The sequence below is a fragment of the Micropterus dolomieu genome, linkage group LG18, assembly GCF_021292245.1.
Source record: "Micropterus dolomieu isolate WLL.071019.BEF.003 ecotype Adirondacks linkage group LG18, ASM2129224v1, whole genome shotgun sequence".
Classification (NCBI taxonomy): domain Eukaryota; kingdom Metazoa; phylum Chordata; class Actinopteri; order Centrarchiformes; family Centrarchidae; genus Micropterus; species Micropterus dolomieu.
The window spans coordinates 37,147,811-37,165,924 of NC_060167.1; the positions used below are offsets into that span (position 1 = coordinate 37,147,811).

The following is an 18,114-nucleotide window of genomic DNA, read 5'->3' on the forward strand; positions in this document are numbered from 1 at the left end:
ATGGTATCTTATGGATATATCTCATTGAGCTATTTTGCAGACTGATGCACTCAGGAGATGCAATCAAGGTCCAATTCATTTTTGACATCCAGGTGGTGAAACTGTACATTCAGCAGTCCATACTGGAAAAAGAGCTGCTCTACTTTGGATATGAAGCCTTCGGAATCACCTTTGTAGATCCAGTGAGTGAATAAATCATTTGTTACCCATCACGTTTCTTATTTGATGCAGTGGTTTCATGCAGCCTGGTATTTGATGCCTTTACTGTCTCTTTGTATTCAGGACACATGGACTCCTGAAGATGTCATGCCTAAGAAACTGAGGGACAAGCAGAAGTAATACTGAATGAATGAATTAATCAATTTTTATTATTGTGTCATGCATATAATTACGCCCAGCCTGCATGGGCTTACAAGACACCAAAATAAATGTAAACAATGTAGCCAGGTCCAGAGTACATCATTTACAGTGTCAAACAATACAGAAGGGAGAATAAGAAAAGGAATAATAATAATATATAAAAGTATACATATAAATACATACATCAGATTAAAGACGCAGCCACACACACTTTTGTAGCAGTTTATTGTCAAAGGGATGTTTTGGCCTCTGTCATTCTACCTACCTGTGTGTCTCAGAGCCGAGAGAGAGACGGCAGCGAGGATCACAGAGGAAATAGGAAACCTAATGAAGGAGATTGAAACTCTGGTTGAGGAGAAGAAGAAGGATTCTTCCGAGTTGGCCACAATGATAGTCCCGCAGGAGGGTAAATATTTCACCCAGATTACTAGAGAACCAGATGTTAGTAAAATGATGGTTTAGTCTTTGCTAATTCATAAGTAAACCAAACTACACAAACACTTAACATAACTACAGTACTTAGCTGAGAAATCTACAGTTATGTGTTTGACAGGCAAACTTTTCACTCTCCTTGATTCTTCTCTAGATGGCGCTCCGTTGTATAATGACTTCAAGGTGACCATGACGTCCAAGCAGCTGAATGGCTCTGAGCGGGTGCTGCTGGATGGGGTGATCAGTGAAGATGAGTGCAGGGAGCTGCAACGCCTCTCCAATGTGAGTCATATAAAGAATATATTTGCTCAAAATTAGTTAATTAACATGTTGTTGTTTGGAACTTGCTTTGATAGTGCAACATGAGGCACGGGATAATATAAAAAAACATTACTAATAAACCATCACATAAATAGAAATACACAGAAGACTAAAGGCTAAAAACAACTGGCAACTCCGTGTCACCATGGGGGCACTACTTATATCTCATATATTGTATTATATGTATAACAGTAATAATCACATTTAGAGTGATATTAGGACTCTGACTAGTTGGTTCAGTAGTTTTATATACTCATATACTCATGTATATACGTAAAACACACTAGAGAATTTGGCATGCCTCTCAAAGCTCTAATAAAGCCACTGCACACTGTCTGTCCAGCACCACACAGACACAGTTAGCAACTAGCTGGTGAAACACGAGTTAATGCAGCTTTAACAAGGCTTTGTGATCACTTATGCAGTAAATTATTAGCTATTGTTACTTGTATCATTCTCACTAGTATCATATCAGTTTTTTTTATCTCCATTATAATTTACTTTACTTTTTTTGCATTTTTCCAACCCTCCAGGCAAGGCAGCCACTGGTTTTCAATAAAAATTAATTTCAGTACAGTGTGAAATTCAACATGCAGAAACTCGCTTGAAATTATCTATGTAAATCTGATCTGATTAATTTATCTCAAGAGTACAGGTGCAGTTTTAGTTCAGGCTGCCTGGAAGTAGTTAAATATCTAAAATGTATTGTGAGCTTTGAGAATAACAGAAATATACTGTACAGTCTCATAAATGTAGGAAAAACGGCGCTGTGCTCCTTTAAGGAAATAACATTCTGAGGATAGACCTGACGTTTCCGAACCTATAAGAAATCAGCAATTTAAATAAGACTTGGAAATCAGTTAGAACTTGATATTAGTGTGCAATTTTAAAGGTATAAGTATACCTTTATTTATTATTTATTTCCAAAAAACATTGAAAGAAACGATGTGTGAAGATTCTCAGTCATCCAGGTCATATTAATCAAAGGTGGGTTCAAATCAAGGCCAACTGGACTTGGTTGAAGATAGAAGATCGTTATCAAGGTGATGGTATAGGAATAGTTGAAAACGACACCACAGAGGTTAAATAACTGGGACTCTGCCTGTCAGTCAGAAGTGAAGAAGCCTCTTGAAGGTAAAACGTCTTCAAGCATCTTCAACCAGGTCCAGTTGAACCTTGATTTTAACCTTCCTTGGATTGAAAGTACCTCTTTATCTTTATGTCACCTGATGCCTGTTTGTGTCCCATGTCTGTGTGTCAGCCCATCATGTCAGAGTGCTGATGTTGTGCGTATTTCCCAGGCAGCTGCTCTGAAAGGTGATGGCTACAGGGGGCGTCCTTCGCCCCACTCCCCCAGTGAGATGTTCCAGGGAGTCACTGTCCTGAAGGCTGTGAAGGTCTGTAGTCCTGCTCGCTAAATTATAACTAAAGGCATTTAGCCAAACTGTGTTGTTTTCATCACAAAACATTTTCTATTTATCTAACAATAATTCATTAGAAGTTTGCATGAAAATAAATGAAAGACTTTGACCTGAGAAGTTCCACCTCCTACAGCTCGGACAGGAGGGGAAGGTTCCACTGAAGAGCGCCCGTCTGTTCTTCGACATCAGCGAGAAGGTGAGGAAGGTGTTGGAGTCGTACTTCCGTCTGGGCACTCCGCTCTACTTCTCCTACTCCCACCTGGTCTGCCGCTCCGCCATCGATGGTGAGTCATGCGGGGCCAGTTTGCTGGTGTTTTGTCTGTGGAAGAGACTAATGCTCCGTACTTGTATAGCGCCTTTCTAGTCTTTTCGACCACTCAAAGCGCTTTTACACTACATCTGCATTCACCAGTCACACACATTCATACACTGAGCCTAAGTGCTCAAACGGAAACTAACATTCACACTCACTCATACACTGGCGGAATAGCCGCCAGGGGCAATTCGGGGTTCAGTATCTTGCCCAAGGACACTTCGACACGCAACCAGGGGGAGCCAGGGACCTTCCGATTAACGGCCAACCCGCTCTACCTCCTGAGCCACAGCCGCCCCAAAACGAATCGTTCATTCATACGCTGCTGATTAAGAGTTCTCTCAACAATATGGAATAAATAATACATCTATTGAGACAAAGCCCTACTGACTAATCCACTGCGTAAGAAAAAAACAGGATTCCTGGTTTGTCCCGGGTGATGATATTGGTTCATTCATAAAATGTTTAAATCTCTTAGATCTATCAACAGAACAATTTTAGACTTTTACTTATCCATCAGAAAAACAAGGCCGTTCACAGCAGGGTACAAATGTTTTCTTGAAGTCATAACCTCAATATTCCTCATCAGAGCAGCATACAAGCCTCCTGGATCATTTAATTTATACTGTAGAATGGATTATTCATGTTTCATCTTTGCTCTGAGAAATCACATTTCTCTTTAATAGCTTCAAATACTACACCCCCCATGAGCTTTAGTGACTGTTGTTATGGAAGGGGGTAACATGCAGTAATTAGATCTATTGTTAAGACAGGGTGTCCGCGGGGTCTTAAAAAGTCTTAAAAGGTAATAAATCAATTTTGCGAAAATTAAGGCCATTAAAAAGTATTAAAAAGTCTTAATCGCCATTTAACAAGGTATTAAATGTTGAAGATATTTTTTTCAATGTTTGCTAAAAGTGTAGGTGAACGCATTTATTTATAATGCGTAGCCAAAAACACTAGACAGGCAGAGAGCGACTGTGTGATTCGTTTCTGTAACGTTAGGCGCAGGGATCTACCGAGCGCCTATTTTACTCTTAAACGCCTAAAAAATAGATGCGTGCGAACCGGAAAATGATTTACGAATACAACCGACTGTAAACTCCCACCCCGCCGGACAGATCTATCACAGCCTGGATGATTTAAAAAAAAACTTGATGTGCTGCAACAAACTTTATAAATGTTGAACTCAATGTTCTGCATAAAGATTATTGACGAGTTAGTAGTCTGCCTAAAATCAAGGTTGGAGACTATCATGTAGCCTAGAGCATTTTTCTTGCACAAAGTTAATGAATAAAAAACAACCCCAAACTGAAGCAGCTGTAATTTGAATTAATATTACACTAGTGGTAAGTTATATACTATTATATGAAATTATATTGAATATAGTAACAGAATGAATATATTAATATCAAACTTACAGTTTACTATTAAGTTAACAATGTACTTTTAACTTAATGTTATAATATTATACTAATCCAGTCATTTAGACTAGTTCCTCCTCCAGGTTGTATCTGTGCTACACCGCCTACACTACTTACGTTATTCATCACTCAGTTTATTCTCTTCATCTTTCTTCCCTCCTGCCCTATTTGAATTTTGTTGTATTGATCAATTGGTCGATGAAAGTTATCACACATATCATTGCAAGCTCACATTCTCTAGTTTAAACCAACTAAAACACAAAATTACACTGTGTTTCACATGATTTCCTGTAATACTGCGTACATACACGTCATAGTTTATGTAAGTTTATGTTGCTTTTGGCAGGAAATCTGACCAGTCCTTCACATAGAAAACAATAGGCCTTTACAGGCTATTACAGGCAACTGAGAAAGTTGGTGAATGCCAGAATTTTTTGATGGCGTTACAACCTGATGACATATAGGCTATAAATATGTTATAAATATATTTACATTCCTTTTAAAAACTCAAAAATATCCCTTTTAAAAGGTGTCTGGCTGATTTAATTGGTTACAGATCAAAGTGGCGCGGCAGTCTTGAAATATGTTGAAAAAGCCTTGAAAAGGTCTTAAAAAGGTATTGAATTTTACTTCAAGATTCCTGTATATACCCTGCTAATATATTCTGCACTCTAAAATAAGTATTGCTGCTCCAGAGACTGGTTAACCTTGTTTCTCTGACTCTTAAGGTCTCACGAAAGACTGCCTAACTCCAGATTATGTAACCTCTGCTTTTCACCAAGTAGGTATGCAGGTAAGATCTTCTCTTGATAATCAACAGCTGAATATAGCATGTGCATAACCAATTTCTCTAGCCTTAACCACCTGCATGGTGTGACAGAGGGGATTTATAGTGTGGAAGAGACTAAATGTACCAAACAGCTGGGAAGGCTTTTCACTGTGACACAGTGGAAGTGCTGGGAAGGGAAACACCTGCTCTTTAATGGATATGATACTTTGGATCAGTCATGTTAAATCCAGGCAGCCAAAAAGGTTGCTGACACATAAGTCCGATGTGACTGAACGTGTCACCCTCAGTAATAGGTTTAGTCTACATGTAGAAATGAATAAGTCTATTTTGCATTTTTTTTTTTATGTTCATTTATTAAAACATAAGATTTAAAGGGATCATATGTAAGTTTTTCAATAAAATTAATCCAGTTTTCCTTGCCTTATTGTCAATGTCCTCAAAACTCACTTAGTAATGACGCACATGCCTGTTTTCTCCGTTGCTTGCATGCTATTCTGCTTTTAATGTGGGAACTCCAGGTCGGATTCAGCCCCGTGCGTGCTGCCGAACCTCTCTCGTACTACAGCGACAACAGAGCAGCTAACGACATGCAGTCCACTAACACAATAAAACAACCAGCTCACAGCAAAACACAGACTCCACATAACGATACAAAACAACAATAAAGCTTTATGTGCTGAAGCCCATCAGACCAAACAGGTTCAGATGATGTCGAGCAAGAACAAAGTGAGCATTACTAAAGCTGGAGAAACACAGAGAAAGTCACGTTAGCTCGCCGGCTTATGTCAAGTGGTTGCTAATCTAGTGCAAAGTTGTATCGCTTTCTACATTACAAAAAAGCAAATGTGAGCGATTTGTTTACTAACGTTAGCCTATAGTAATGCAGCCAGGAGCAGCCAGCTAATGCTACAGTAGCTCGGACTTATTCTGACAGTACAATACATTTTGACCAAACAGGGTTTAAACAAGGATGCATTTCTACATAATAATATTATATTATAACAGCTGCAATGGCTTGTCCTATGTATGCAGGTTACATGTTACCATTGTTTCAGCACCAGTACATATTTCAACATGTAGGACCTGCTTCACATCATTGAAATGCCATTGAAACAATGATTATATTTATCCTTTCAAAAAAGCAGAGGCTGAGATGTAGTGAATTCTAGCCTCTAGGATGGTTCAAGCATAAATCCCAACTTTCCCAAAATGCAACTCGATAGCATATTTTATCCCTGCCTGATAAAGAACCATGTTTTTTGGACTTTACATCCCTAGTTTGTAACACAGGCTTTTTGTTACACATTTGTTTCCAGTAGTCTCCAAGTCCAAACTGAGATAACATCATCATCAGGGTAAAATTCCTCAGAGCTGGAACGGCTGAGTAGCACTCCTCTAGACTGGTAAACTAACCTTGATGTTTTACTGAAGGAAGTAAGTTTTACTTAAGGAAATCGTCAATGCCTCATCTCATTTGAGTAAAAGTTGACCTTCCAGGCTTTGCTCTTTCAAAGTCCTTCTTGCCCCCCCCCCACAATCCTTCCTCCATTCCCCTTGGCTCTCCAACTGGATGGGATTACGTAAGTTGTTGGTCTGAACCCTTGGCAGCGTCCTGGGATTTTTATTAACTGGGCTGTATATTATTTTTATACCCTCTAGTGCAGCACTAGTGATTGCCAGCCCTGTCATCCCAACACCCTCTGCCAAGGTGAACATGGCAGAAGGTCACAGGATGCCAACACATAAACACTTGGAACACATTCAAAATAATGCAGTCTTTCACTCATACATGTAAACTCACTATAGTAGCTGTTCCCATCATCACTGATTTTCACATTTTAGCTCTGTGAGAGTTGTTCAGATGCTGCAATTAACACAACATTGAAGATGATAAGAAGATAAAAATTTGCAGATTTCGAAAGAGAGAGATGGTTGACTAAACTGAAGAGTAGCAATGAAAAATATACTTGTATGTATGTTCGACACTTCCATCTATCTAAATGACAAAATTTGCATTGTCAATTGTCCCAAAACAACATATCCAGTTGCAGGAAAAAAGTTTTAAAAAAGATTTACGCATAAATTGCTCAGAAAATGTGATCTGAGCTTCATCTAGGTCACAACAATAGGCAAACACAGTCTGCTTATATCTTTTCATGTTTTTATTGAACACACTGTGTAAACATTCACAGTGCAGGGTGCAAAAAGTATGTGAACTCTTGGATTTAATAACTGGTTGACCCTCCTTTGGCAGCAACAACTTAAACAAAAAGTTTCCTGTAGCTAGAGATCAGACCTGAACAACGGTCAGGAGGAATTTTGGACCATTCTTCTTTACAAATCTGTTTCAGTTCAGCAATATTCTTGGGATGTCTGGTGTGAATCACTCTCTTGAGGTTATGCCACAGCTTCACGATCGGGTTGAGGTCAGGACTTTGACTGGGCCACTCCAGAAGGTGTATTTTCTTCTGCTGAAGCCGTTCTGTGCTTTGGGTCATTGTCCTGTTGCATCACCTATCTTCTATTGAGCTTCAATTGGCAGACAGATGCAAAATTTCTTTATAAACTTTGGAATTCATTCTTCCGTCGACAATATCAACTCTTCCAAGCCCTGAGGCAGTGAAGCTGCCCCAAACCATTACTCCCCCTCCACCATACTTTGCAGTTGGGATGAGGTTTTGATATTGGTGTGCTGCCTGTTTTCCTAGGCACATAGGGTTGTGTTTCCTTCCAAACAACTCAAATGTGGATTAATTTGTCCACAGAATATTTTTCCAGTAGTGCTTTGGAACATCCAGGTGCTCTTTTGCAAACTTCAGTGTAGCAATGTTTTTTTGGACAGCAGTGGTTTTGTCAGTGGTGTCCTCCAAAATGTCTAGGATTCTTCCTAACCTCATTGAGAATTCTGCACTGTGTTTGTGCTGTTATCTTTGCAGGACAGCCACTCCTAGGGAGGGTAGCAACAGTGCTGAACTTTCCATCTACAGACAATTTGTTTTATTGTATACTGATGAATGATGATGCATGGTTCACAATGCTTCATGAGAATAGCAAAATTAAAATTGGTGTGTTTTTTATAGGGCAGGGCAGCTGTAACCTACACCTCCAATCTCGTCTCATTGATTGGACTCAAGGTTGGCTGACTCCTGAGTCCAATTAGGTTTTGGAGAAGTCATTAGCCTAGGGGTTCACATACTTTTTCTACCCTGCACTGTGAATGTTTACACGTTGTGTTCAATAAAAGCATGAATACTGCAGCTGTATGTGACTTAGATGAAGATCAGATTTATGCAGAAATCCAGGTAATTCCAAAGGATTCACATTCTTTTTTCCTGCTACTGTATGTCCGTTGGAAAAGGCAAGTACCAGTTCTGCAGCACCTTAAATACCTGTACCTTAAGTAAATGTAAATGCTCCGTACTTGTATAGCACCTTTCTAGTCTTTTCGACCACTCAAAGTGCTTTTTACACTACATCCACCAGTCACACACATTCATACACTGAGCCTAAGTGCTCAAACGGAAACTAACATTCACACTCACTCATACACTGGCGGCAATTCGGGGTTCAGTATCTTGCCCAAGGACACTTCGACATGCAACCAGGGGGAGCCAGGGATTGAACCGCCGACCTTCCGATTAACGGCCAACCCGCTCTACCTCCTGAGCCACAGCCGCTCAGTCACATGACCTAAGTCGCATGATGTTTAACACATGATTAACGTGAAACAGTCATAGTTTAGTTAGGTTTAGGCAACAAAACTACTTGGTTAGATTTAGGAAAAGATCACGGTTTGGGTTAAAATAAGTAGAGCCCGACCGATATGGGTTTTTGGGGGCCGATGCCGATATTAAACTGAAAAAGAGCCGATATGAGCCTATATTTTTATTTTGATAATTATTAGGATAGTAGATCCCTTTCCTGTATAAACTACACTTAGAACAGGCCGATATTTAAAGCTGTTTTGTATGTGGGCTATAATACCTTTTCCTAAATGGATTATGTCAATAAAATTGATTACAGTCTCAACAACTTAACATGTAAATAATTGCAGATCAATAAATATTTGCTGCTAGAAGGTGTAACTTTTTCAGTCATCTGTAAACAGAGAGTGTGAGAGAGAATAAGCATGTGTATTTTACCTTACACATAACCTGCCATAATAACTACTTTCAATGTAGCATATTCATCTAATTTATGTCTTTACCAGCACTCTTAAATTTTATCCAAAGCTACAAGAAACTATTTCCCAACCACCATCAGTCTCTGATACAGTGACCTGCTGTTGAATGCATCTAATACTACATGACTGTCTACAACAAATACTTGCAACTATAACTTGTGTTTCATATTTGAAAGAGGAGCTAAAGAACTTTGTCTAGCAGGAAGCCGTGTTAGATGCATGTTCAGCTCATGTTTATTTACATGTCCACTCTGGTTTAATCATTTCTGACACACTGACTAACTACAAACAAATGGCTTGAAGATATATTTGAGAATATGTTAAACTCTATAGTTTAACTGCTCATTACGACGTTAGTGCTCCTCCACTGATAAACACGGCATTAGCTTTGTGGCTAATTTAGCAACGGGCAGCGTTAGCTGCTGGAAACGATGTTAGAAAACATGGAGGGTTAGCAAGTCATGAATGTTTTAAACAGAATTGATGGGGGTTCTTTTTATTATAATTTAAGTCTTGTAATTAACATGAGAAATGACCAACTCACCGGTAACACAGCCTCTCTCTATGCTGTTTCTATGCTGCTCTGATAGACTCCGGTCAACTGATTGCTTTCTTTTGTGGTTTTTGTGGTGAGGCAGTGTCGTTAACAAGGGAGTTGCAGAGCGCCTTCTGGTGGACAAACTATGAAACACTCAAGACATGAGAGAAGCATCACTCTCTGTTTCTCTTTTAATGCTGTCATCTGCTGTTATAAAGAATATTATGTAGCTGCAGTACCGGAGGCTGCAGTTTCAGGACCCCCGCAATCCTGGGAACGCTCCAACGCTATCTAGTGTATTGGTGGTGGTAATGCACAGCAACACGAAAGAGGTTAACTCTGTCTGCACAGCTCTAGGGTTAACCGGTCGACATGCATATAATCAATAACTTAGGTTTAGGCACACACTTGATGATGGTTGTAGAAAGGGTAATTGGCTTTGGGGGGCTGTCAAGAGTAACACAGCTAGCTAGCTAGCCAGCTAGCTGGCAGTATCAAAGTAAACAAGGGTCCTAGAAATGTAGTCCCAATCCTAGGATTGCAGCCCTGAAACTGCAGCCTCCGGTACTGCAGCTACATACTACTCGTTATAAACGCAGAAGCCAACTTAAATGCAAGTTGCACTTCTTCTGCCACTAGAGGTCGCGGCCTAACAAAAAACATAAATATGGATCATAAAAAGCTGCTGAATAATCAACCAATACGACAATTTTTCGGGTGAGGACATGCTGGTATGTTTGTTGACTTAAGATTTTCTTTTAAAGCTTTAGCTAGTTAATTACAAGACTGTGTGTGTGTGTGTGTGTGTGTGTGTGAGTGTTTGTTGGTTTGGGGGGCAGGTGTTTCAGTTTATTCCAGGAAAGCTAATGGAGAGGCTGGTGTGCACAGTGTGTATTTATAGCCAGTGACTCTCCAGCAGTATGGAGCCTGAGTTTGGTGTGGAAATACACTCAGACACCTGGATACCCAACAGTGACCCCACTGGAGAGCTCTAAGCCAATCAGGACAGAGACACACACACACACACACACACACACACACACTATAAATATAATTTACATGATGGATATATGGAGCTTCTGGCTGCGCTGCAGAGTACACAGCATCCTCCTCACTGTCAACATGCAGTATACACAGCAAACACATTTAAATATATGTACTCATAACTATAACATAATGCGGGGAAAACACAAATAGATTACTATTTCTAAAAGCAAGAATTAACTTTCTTTATTATACATCTGTTTTCGCGGGCCAAAAATTCTCCATGACAAGTAAATGACCTATATGTGAAAAACTGGACTGCCTCTTTAAAGGTGGCTCATCTGACGATATCTGTAAGAGCTGCTTTACTCATTTACAATATTATGCCATCCAGAATTATTGCTAAAATACAAAGGTCAGTCAGTTCAGGTCAGTCAGACCTTTCCTCTTAACACCATCATCATGACAAAATTTCCACGTGCACAGAAAATCTAATAGGCACATTACTGTGAAGATTACTGAGCATATTTCGACCCTCAAAGGATTAAATCTTCTTTTTATTTTGTTATTATTTAAGACAAAAGGACTTCAGGATAAACTAAACCTTAAGCGTGTTAAAATCATCAATGTGATGTTCATAACCTTAGCCCTTTAAGGCTGTCACAAGTAAGCTTCCTTTATGGTTTCAATAGGCCAACAAGGGAAATCTGATTTATGGTAGAGTGCCGCCCCCTTGCGTATGAAAAAGGGAAAGACAGTAGAATGATGAAATACAGTAACTTCTATCCTTGAACACACAACCACACAATCCAAAACAGCTATCCAACCACAATGTCTTCAGAGCTGGTCTGATAGTCAGGTTACTGTACGCTGGGTGGATCATTACTATGAATGATAACAACAGTACCAACCGGTTAAACTAAGATATACACACACACACACACACACACACACACACACACACACACACACACACACACGTGACACAAGCACTGAGGAAACAGCAGCTAAAGTAGCTCTGCAGAAGGGTAGAAGGAAGGGAACTTTCACATCTTGGCTATTTATGTTAATGATTAGATGGTGTTTTATACTCACAATTTAGTGCAGATTAGGACCAAAGCTGATTGTTCAGAGGTAAGATTCTTTAGATTGCTAAGTACTCATTGCAGATTTGTTCCTGACATAGATCATACACATTTTGACCAATGAATATTCATGATTTTTCCATGACTTTAAACCAAATTTTCATTATCAAACATTCTGTGATGTCTCTGTGCAGTGTATACATGTAAAAGTGAGGATACGGTGTGGCATTAAGAATTCCGAAGCACACAGTATACCCTGAATAACATGAATGAATGACAGAGACAATATACTTTGATTAAAAGAGTAAATATTATATAAATTTACTTTGGTTGATAGGTATTCCATAACATATCAGTAGGACCTTTAGTAGGCAGCAGCGTCTAGCTCGTGCACACACTGCTTTCCATTTTGTAGTGCAAATTTTTCCTAAACATTGACAGTTGGCCACTAACTCATTGAATGTAAACCAACATAAACAAGTTAAATTTTCAACAAGTTTATTAGTGTAGATAAATAAACAACAACAACAACATTTGCATAACAAGTACTTTCTTTTTGTGTGACTGTCCAACTCACTCACACATTCTCACATGTGCACACACACAGCTAGTGTGAGAAAATAGCTGGTGGGAACCTGACAAGGTTGCAATCAAACAAACAAGTGGCTTCCTCTTGTGTCTGACTGTCCATGAGATCTTAACTGAACACTCATTTGCCAGCAGCTTTTTAGTGTTTCTAGCAGAGATGCCTTCTTCTCTTTTGCAGTTCTGAAACTGTTGGATTTGGTGATGAAGGTCAGTTTGCTAGTAAGTTCTGCTTTCTCAGCAAATTCATCTGCTGATTTCTCAAATGTGCTAATATCACCCTCCAATTTTTCAAGCCATCCAGCTCATCTGTGAGAGCCTTTCTCATCAGGTTAATGACTTGCCTTTCCTTCATTCTGCCATGATGTCTATAGAGGCAGCTGAGCCCTGTTCTGATACCCGTTTGGCAGCTGACTTACTTTAGCAACAAGCAAAGCTTTTGGTCAGAAAAATGTTGTGGAGGAGAAGTATTACAGTTTTTCCTCAATTGCTAAAACACTAAAACCCATTGGCTGAACAAAGTTCGCAGTTGCCTGAACTCATTTAGCTAATTTTGCAGTCTGTTGTCAATACCTTAAACCATTTCACATGGTAAAACACAATTTGCAGATCTCACTTAGACTTTTCAGCAGAACTCTAAACATTCTCATTCTGCACTCTAATGCACATGTCATCCATACTGGTAAACACAAGTGGCAACAATCAAATGCAAATAGAGAACACGTGTCATTGATTAAACACAACCACTCAAAATTGATTTCACTTGTTTCAAATCATGTGACACAACCAATATAAGCCAGTTCAGAGAGCAAACAGGTTGTTGAAGGTAGGACAGAGAAAGTCTAAGAATGGCTTGGAGAAACAATGTGAGGGGACGGGGACGAGTGGCCCTGAACATTGTGCTTTCCATTTGTTTACAGTACTGTTACAAGAATTACAGTATCACAGAAACAAAGGACAAGTTTGTGAGATGCAGGGTACAGTACTGTAAAAATAGGGGTACAAAAGAAATTGCAAAGAACAAAGCAGAGTATAATTTCTGATAAATTTTGAGCTACTATGATAGAACATGTTTTCATTTGACAATGAGGGAAAAATGAATTTGTCTTCCTGAGAACTATGTTTTGAACGTGTTTTCTATTTTTTTGGTGTATTGTTTACTGACTGCTTGATAGTGTGTCATTTTGATTGCTTTATGATTTGAGAGCAGTGTTTGGTTTTGAGCACAGGTGAAACTGTTTTGAGGCGAAAGTTTCCTTTTGCACGAAGAGACAGAGGTTTTGTAAATAGTGCTAGAAGCTGAGGTTTGGTGTTTAATGTTTTCAGAAAATGGAGCAAGGTTTCAGAAATTGTGTTTTAGCAATTGAGAAAAAACTAAGTCTGTCACTCTGCCACTGCCACTGTGACGGTGTGTGTGTGTGTGTGTGTGTGTGTGTGTGTGTGTGTGTGTGTGTGTGTGTGTGTGTGTGTGTGTTTCATTTTATTTTGTCCTTTTTTGAATGTGTGGGAGGTGCTCGGTGGGTTTGGTTTTTGTCTGTCTTCATGTGGTTTCTGTCTCTCTCCCTTACTCTCCCTCCTGCTCGTCCTTTCCTCCCTCTCACCCAGGGCGAAGCTGTGGGCTACATCACTGGAATGCTGGGCGTTGCCCCCAGCTGCAGGCAACCGGCATTTCACACACCTGTCTCATGTGATCATCAGGACTGGCTTTTCACTGGAGTGTTTGACCAAACCAAACCAGAGCTTAACATGACAATTGGTATCCCAAGAAACAAACCACTCCACAATAGTAAGATCCCCATATAGTTTTTCAACAGCACATCGATTATACCCGGAAAGTTTTTTATGTCAACTTCATCATCTGACAGGATGTCACACTCTGCTAGGTCCGGTCTGACTGGAAAAACATGCGTAAAAGGTGATTTTTAGAAGTTTTCTCACTGGTTCTTTCCTACTCTCCCATGACATGTCCACTTTCTTCCAGCTTCATGTCCTTGGTTTGCAAAACACACTTGTCGAGGTGTCTTTTGCTTTGTTTTACCAAATAAGTGTACTCATCTGCATCAGCACACTCACGGTAAAAAACCTCAAGGGCCACCTGCACACTTGTGCAGTTGAGAACATAAGCAAAAGTGAATGCTGCTTACTGCTGTGTGCCTGTGTCCTGTTTTTTTGCTAAATGCTTGTGACATAGCCTTCATGAAAAGGGCAGAGCACAAATGCAGCACAGCGAAGTTGGGAATCAGTTCAGTTTGTCCAGGCACTATATCAAATGCTCTGGCAAGTAACACTGACAAATTCTCCTTGTTGAAGGAAATAAGCAAACCTTTAATCAGAGCCCAACTTTAATCTGTCTCAACCTGTGCTATCCTTCTTTTTGTTGTGTAAGATGACTTCCATGAGCCAATGTGAAATAGATGTTGGAGATCAGTTCCACATTACATTTATTCATTTAGCTGACGCTTTTATCCAAAGTGACTTACAATTGCTATTTATGTCAGAGGTCTCTCACCTCTGGAGCAAATAGGGGTTAAGTGTCTTGCTCAGGGACACATTGGTGGATGGGTCACAGTGGGGAATTGAACCCGGGTCTCTCGCACCAAAGGCACCACCCCTTGCCCATGCCTGGTAAAACTTCTATTTCTTTTGATCGGGGATTTTCCGGACCACACCACCCGCAGAATCAAGATAGAGGGTGATGGGTGACGGTCATCAGTGTTCAGCTAAAATCTTTATTTCAGTTTCTGTATCTAAATGTAAAGCAAAAGGATAAGTCTGTAGGTGCTGAAAATAGCCTGTTGATGATGTACGACTGCTGCTCTCTTTGATCACTATTTGAGTCAGCATGAGTTCATCATTAAATTCAAATTAGCTTTATTGGCATGAATGTATAATAATAATAATAATAATAGCCTTTATTGTCATTGCATATAACAACGAAATTACAATTGCACTTCCCCTGGTGGTGACATAATATGACAAGGCAACATAATAAAACATGGATAAAATACATACATTATAAGAATGATAAATAACTAAAAGTCATTAAGTCACTTAAGTCATTAAAGTACAGTGCAGTCCAAAAAGTCATGAGTTGAGGTGTTTTATAGCATTTGGATAAAAACTATTCAAAAGTCTAGAAGTGCGACCCTGGAAAGATCTGTAACGCCTTCCAGATGGCAGCAGAGTGAAGAGGTTATGACCTGGGTGAGAACAGTCCCGAATTATGTTTTTTGCCCGCTGCAGGCATCTGGTGTGATATATGTCAGTGAGTGAGGGGAGCTGTATGTTAATTATGTTTTATGCTGATTTCCTAACTCTGTCCAGCGCCTTTTCGTCAGCAGTGGTGCAGCTACTAAACCACACCAGAATGTCGTGTGAGATGATGCTTTGGACAGAACAGTTGTAAAAGGATAAAAACAACTTCTGGGAAAGGTTAATTTTGTTAAGTGACCTGAGAAAATGTAGCCGCTGCTGAGCTTTCTTCACAAGGGCTGTAGTGTTGGTTACCCAGGTGATGTCCTGTGAGATGTACTGTATGTACCCAGGAATTTGAAGTCCTCAACCCTCTCCACAGTGTCTCCATTGATGTAGACCGGGCCAAGGTCAGTCCTCTTCCTGTGGAAGTCTACCACCACCTCTTTGGTCTTAGAGGTGTTGAGAGACAGGTTGTTGGTGGAGCACCAGGTGGAGAGTTTTTGGATTTCATCCCTGTAGGCGGACTCTTTGTTGTTGTGAATAAGTCCAACCACAGTGGTGTCGTCTGCAAACTTAATAAAAGTATTGCTTTCATAAGCTGGGGTGCAGTCGTAAGTGTATAAAATGTAGAGTAAGGGACTCAACACACAACCCTGTGGGACCCCAGTGCTGAGTGTGAGAACAGAGGAAAGTTGGGAGCCCAGACGAACTGACTGGGGACGATCTGTGAGGAAGTCAAGGATCCACCTGCAGTTGTTTGTGTTGATGCCCAGCCCGTGTAGCTTGGACACCAGTCTTCCAGGGATGATGCACAAACAACAGTCTTGCATAGGTGCCAGGATGTTCAAGGTGGGTCAGCACACAGTGCAGGGCTGTGTTGATAGGATCCGCGGTTGACCTGTTTGCTTTATAGGCAAACTGGTGCTGGTCCAGTGTGGAGGGGAGGGAAGCTTTTATGTGATTTAACAGCAGTGTTTCAAAGCACTTCATGACAGTGGAAGTGAGGGCCACTGGTCTATAGTCATTAAAGCTACTCACAGAAGATTTTTTCGGAATCGGCACAATAATGGCAGATTTGAGGCACTTGGGGATGGAACAGGTAGACAGAGAGAGGTTGAAGATGGAAGTGAATACCTCAGCCAGCTGGTCAGTCCCTCAACACTCTCCCAGGGATCCCGTCGGGCCCGGCAGCCTTTCTGGTGTTTACGCCAAGAAGTGCCCTCCTGTCCTCCCCTGTCCTCAAAGAGAAGGTCAGGGAATCTGTGGGCGAGAGTGTTAATGGTGTGGCCAATGTTGACTCAGTCCTGGTCCCATTTGCCTCAAAGCGCGCAAAGAAATAGTTGAGCTCAAATTGCTGCTGGTACTTGGGCTTGGGTCTTTTGAACCCTTAAAGTTTGTGAGGTGTTGGATTCCCTGCCAAACACGCCGGGGATCCCCCTCGTTAAAGTGCCCCTTGATCTTCCTCCTGTAGGCCGCTTTTGCTTCCTTGATGCCTGTCTTTAATTTGGATCTGGCGGTGCTGTATAATTCCATGTCCCCGGACCTGAAGACTTTATCACGGTTTTTCAGCAGCAGCTTGACGTCCCTGTTCATCCATGGTTTGTTGTTTTGATTGCATTTGACCTGTCTCTCAACAATGACATTATCAAAGCAGGTCTTAATGTAGTGCAAAATAGTGCAGGTGTAATCCTCAAGACTCTGCTGTGAGAAAAGTGCCTAATCAGTGCGCTCAAAACAGTCTTGCAGTTGTGAAGTCGCAGTAGCAGGCCACAGTTTTGTTAATTTCACCGTGTGCACAGATCTCTTAAACACAGGTCTCTACGCTGGTGTGAGAAAGAGGGTCAAATGGTCAGACTGCCCTAAATGGGGGTGAACGGAGACCTTGTATGCCCCTCTGATGTTACTGTAAACATGGTCCAGAGTTTTATCACCATGTTACATGCTGATGAAATTTGGGAAGGACAGTACGCAGATTAGCGTGATTAAAGTCCCCTGCCATAATAAAGATCCCATCCGGGTGGGTGGACTGGAGTTTATTCACACTAGTTTGCAAGATGTCCACAGCTACACTAGCATTAGCACTGGGTGGAATGTAAACAACTCTGATGCTGTCTTGTTCTCTGGTTTGCAGTGATTAATACAAGAACTACAGCTACGTGATCAAAACAGATTTCGCACTGCCATCCTAAATTTTGTGAGCATAGTCTTCGCTAGCAGACAGTCTTTAAAACATCCAATCTCAAACCATTTTTATCCATACCAAACACACATCAAACATCTAAATGAGCCTATACAGTGGGGGAAATAAGTATTTGACCCCTTGCTGATTTTGCAGGTTTGCCCACTTACAAAGAATGCAACGATCTATAATTTTAATCAAATGTACATTCTAACAGTGAAAGACAGAATCCCAAAGAAAATTCCAGAAAATCACATCATATGAATTTATAAAAATTGATAACCATCTGATGAGGAAAAACAAG

At 40.4% G+C, this 18,114-nt stretch overlaps 1 protein-coding gene and 1 long non-coding RNA gene across 2 annotated transcripts in view; both read left to right on the forward strand.

Annotated features, from left to right (window-relative positions):
* Nucleotides 1-18,114, forward strand: part of p3h1 (prolyl 3-hydroxylase 1) — a 44,852-nt gene that overhangs the window by 8,769 nt on the left and 17,969 nt on the right. Inside the window, exons 10-11 of the mRNA XM_046075244.1 lie at nt 2,415-2,510; nt 2,668-2,818. Of these exons, the coding sequence (XP_045931200.1) occupies nt 2,415-2,510; nt 2,668-2,818 (247 nt within the window). The remainder of the gene's footprint in view (nt 1-2,414; nt 2,511-2,667; nt 2,819-18,114) is intronic.
* Nucleotides 14,046-18,114, forward strand: part of LOC123986835 — an 8,436-nt gene continuing 4,367 nt past the window's right edge. Inside the window, exon 1 of the long non-coding RNA XR_006828985.1 lies at nt 14,046-14,351. This is a non-coding gene — a long non-coding RNA (uncharacterized LOC123986835). The remainder of the gene's footprint in view (nt 14,352-18,114) is intronic.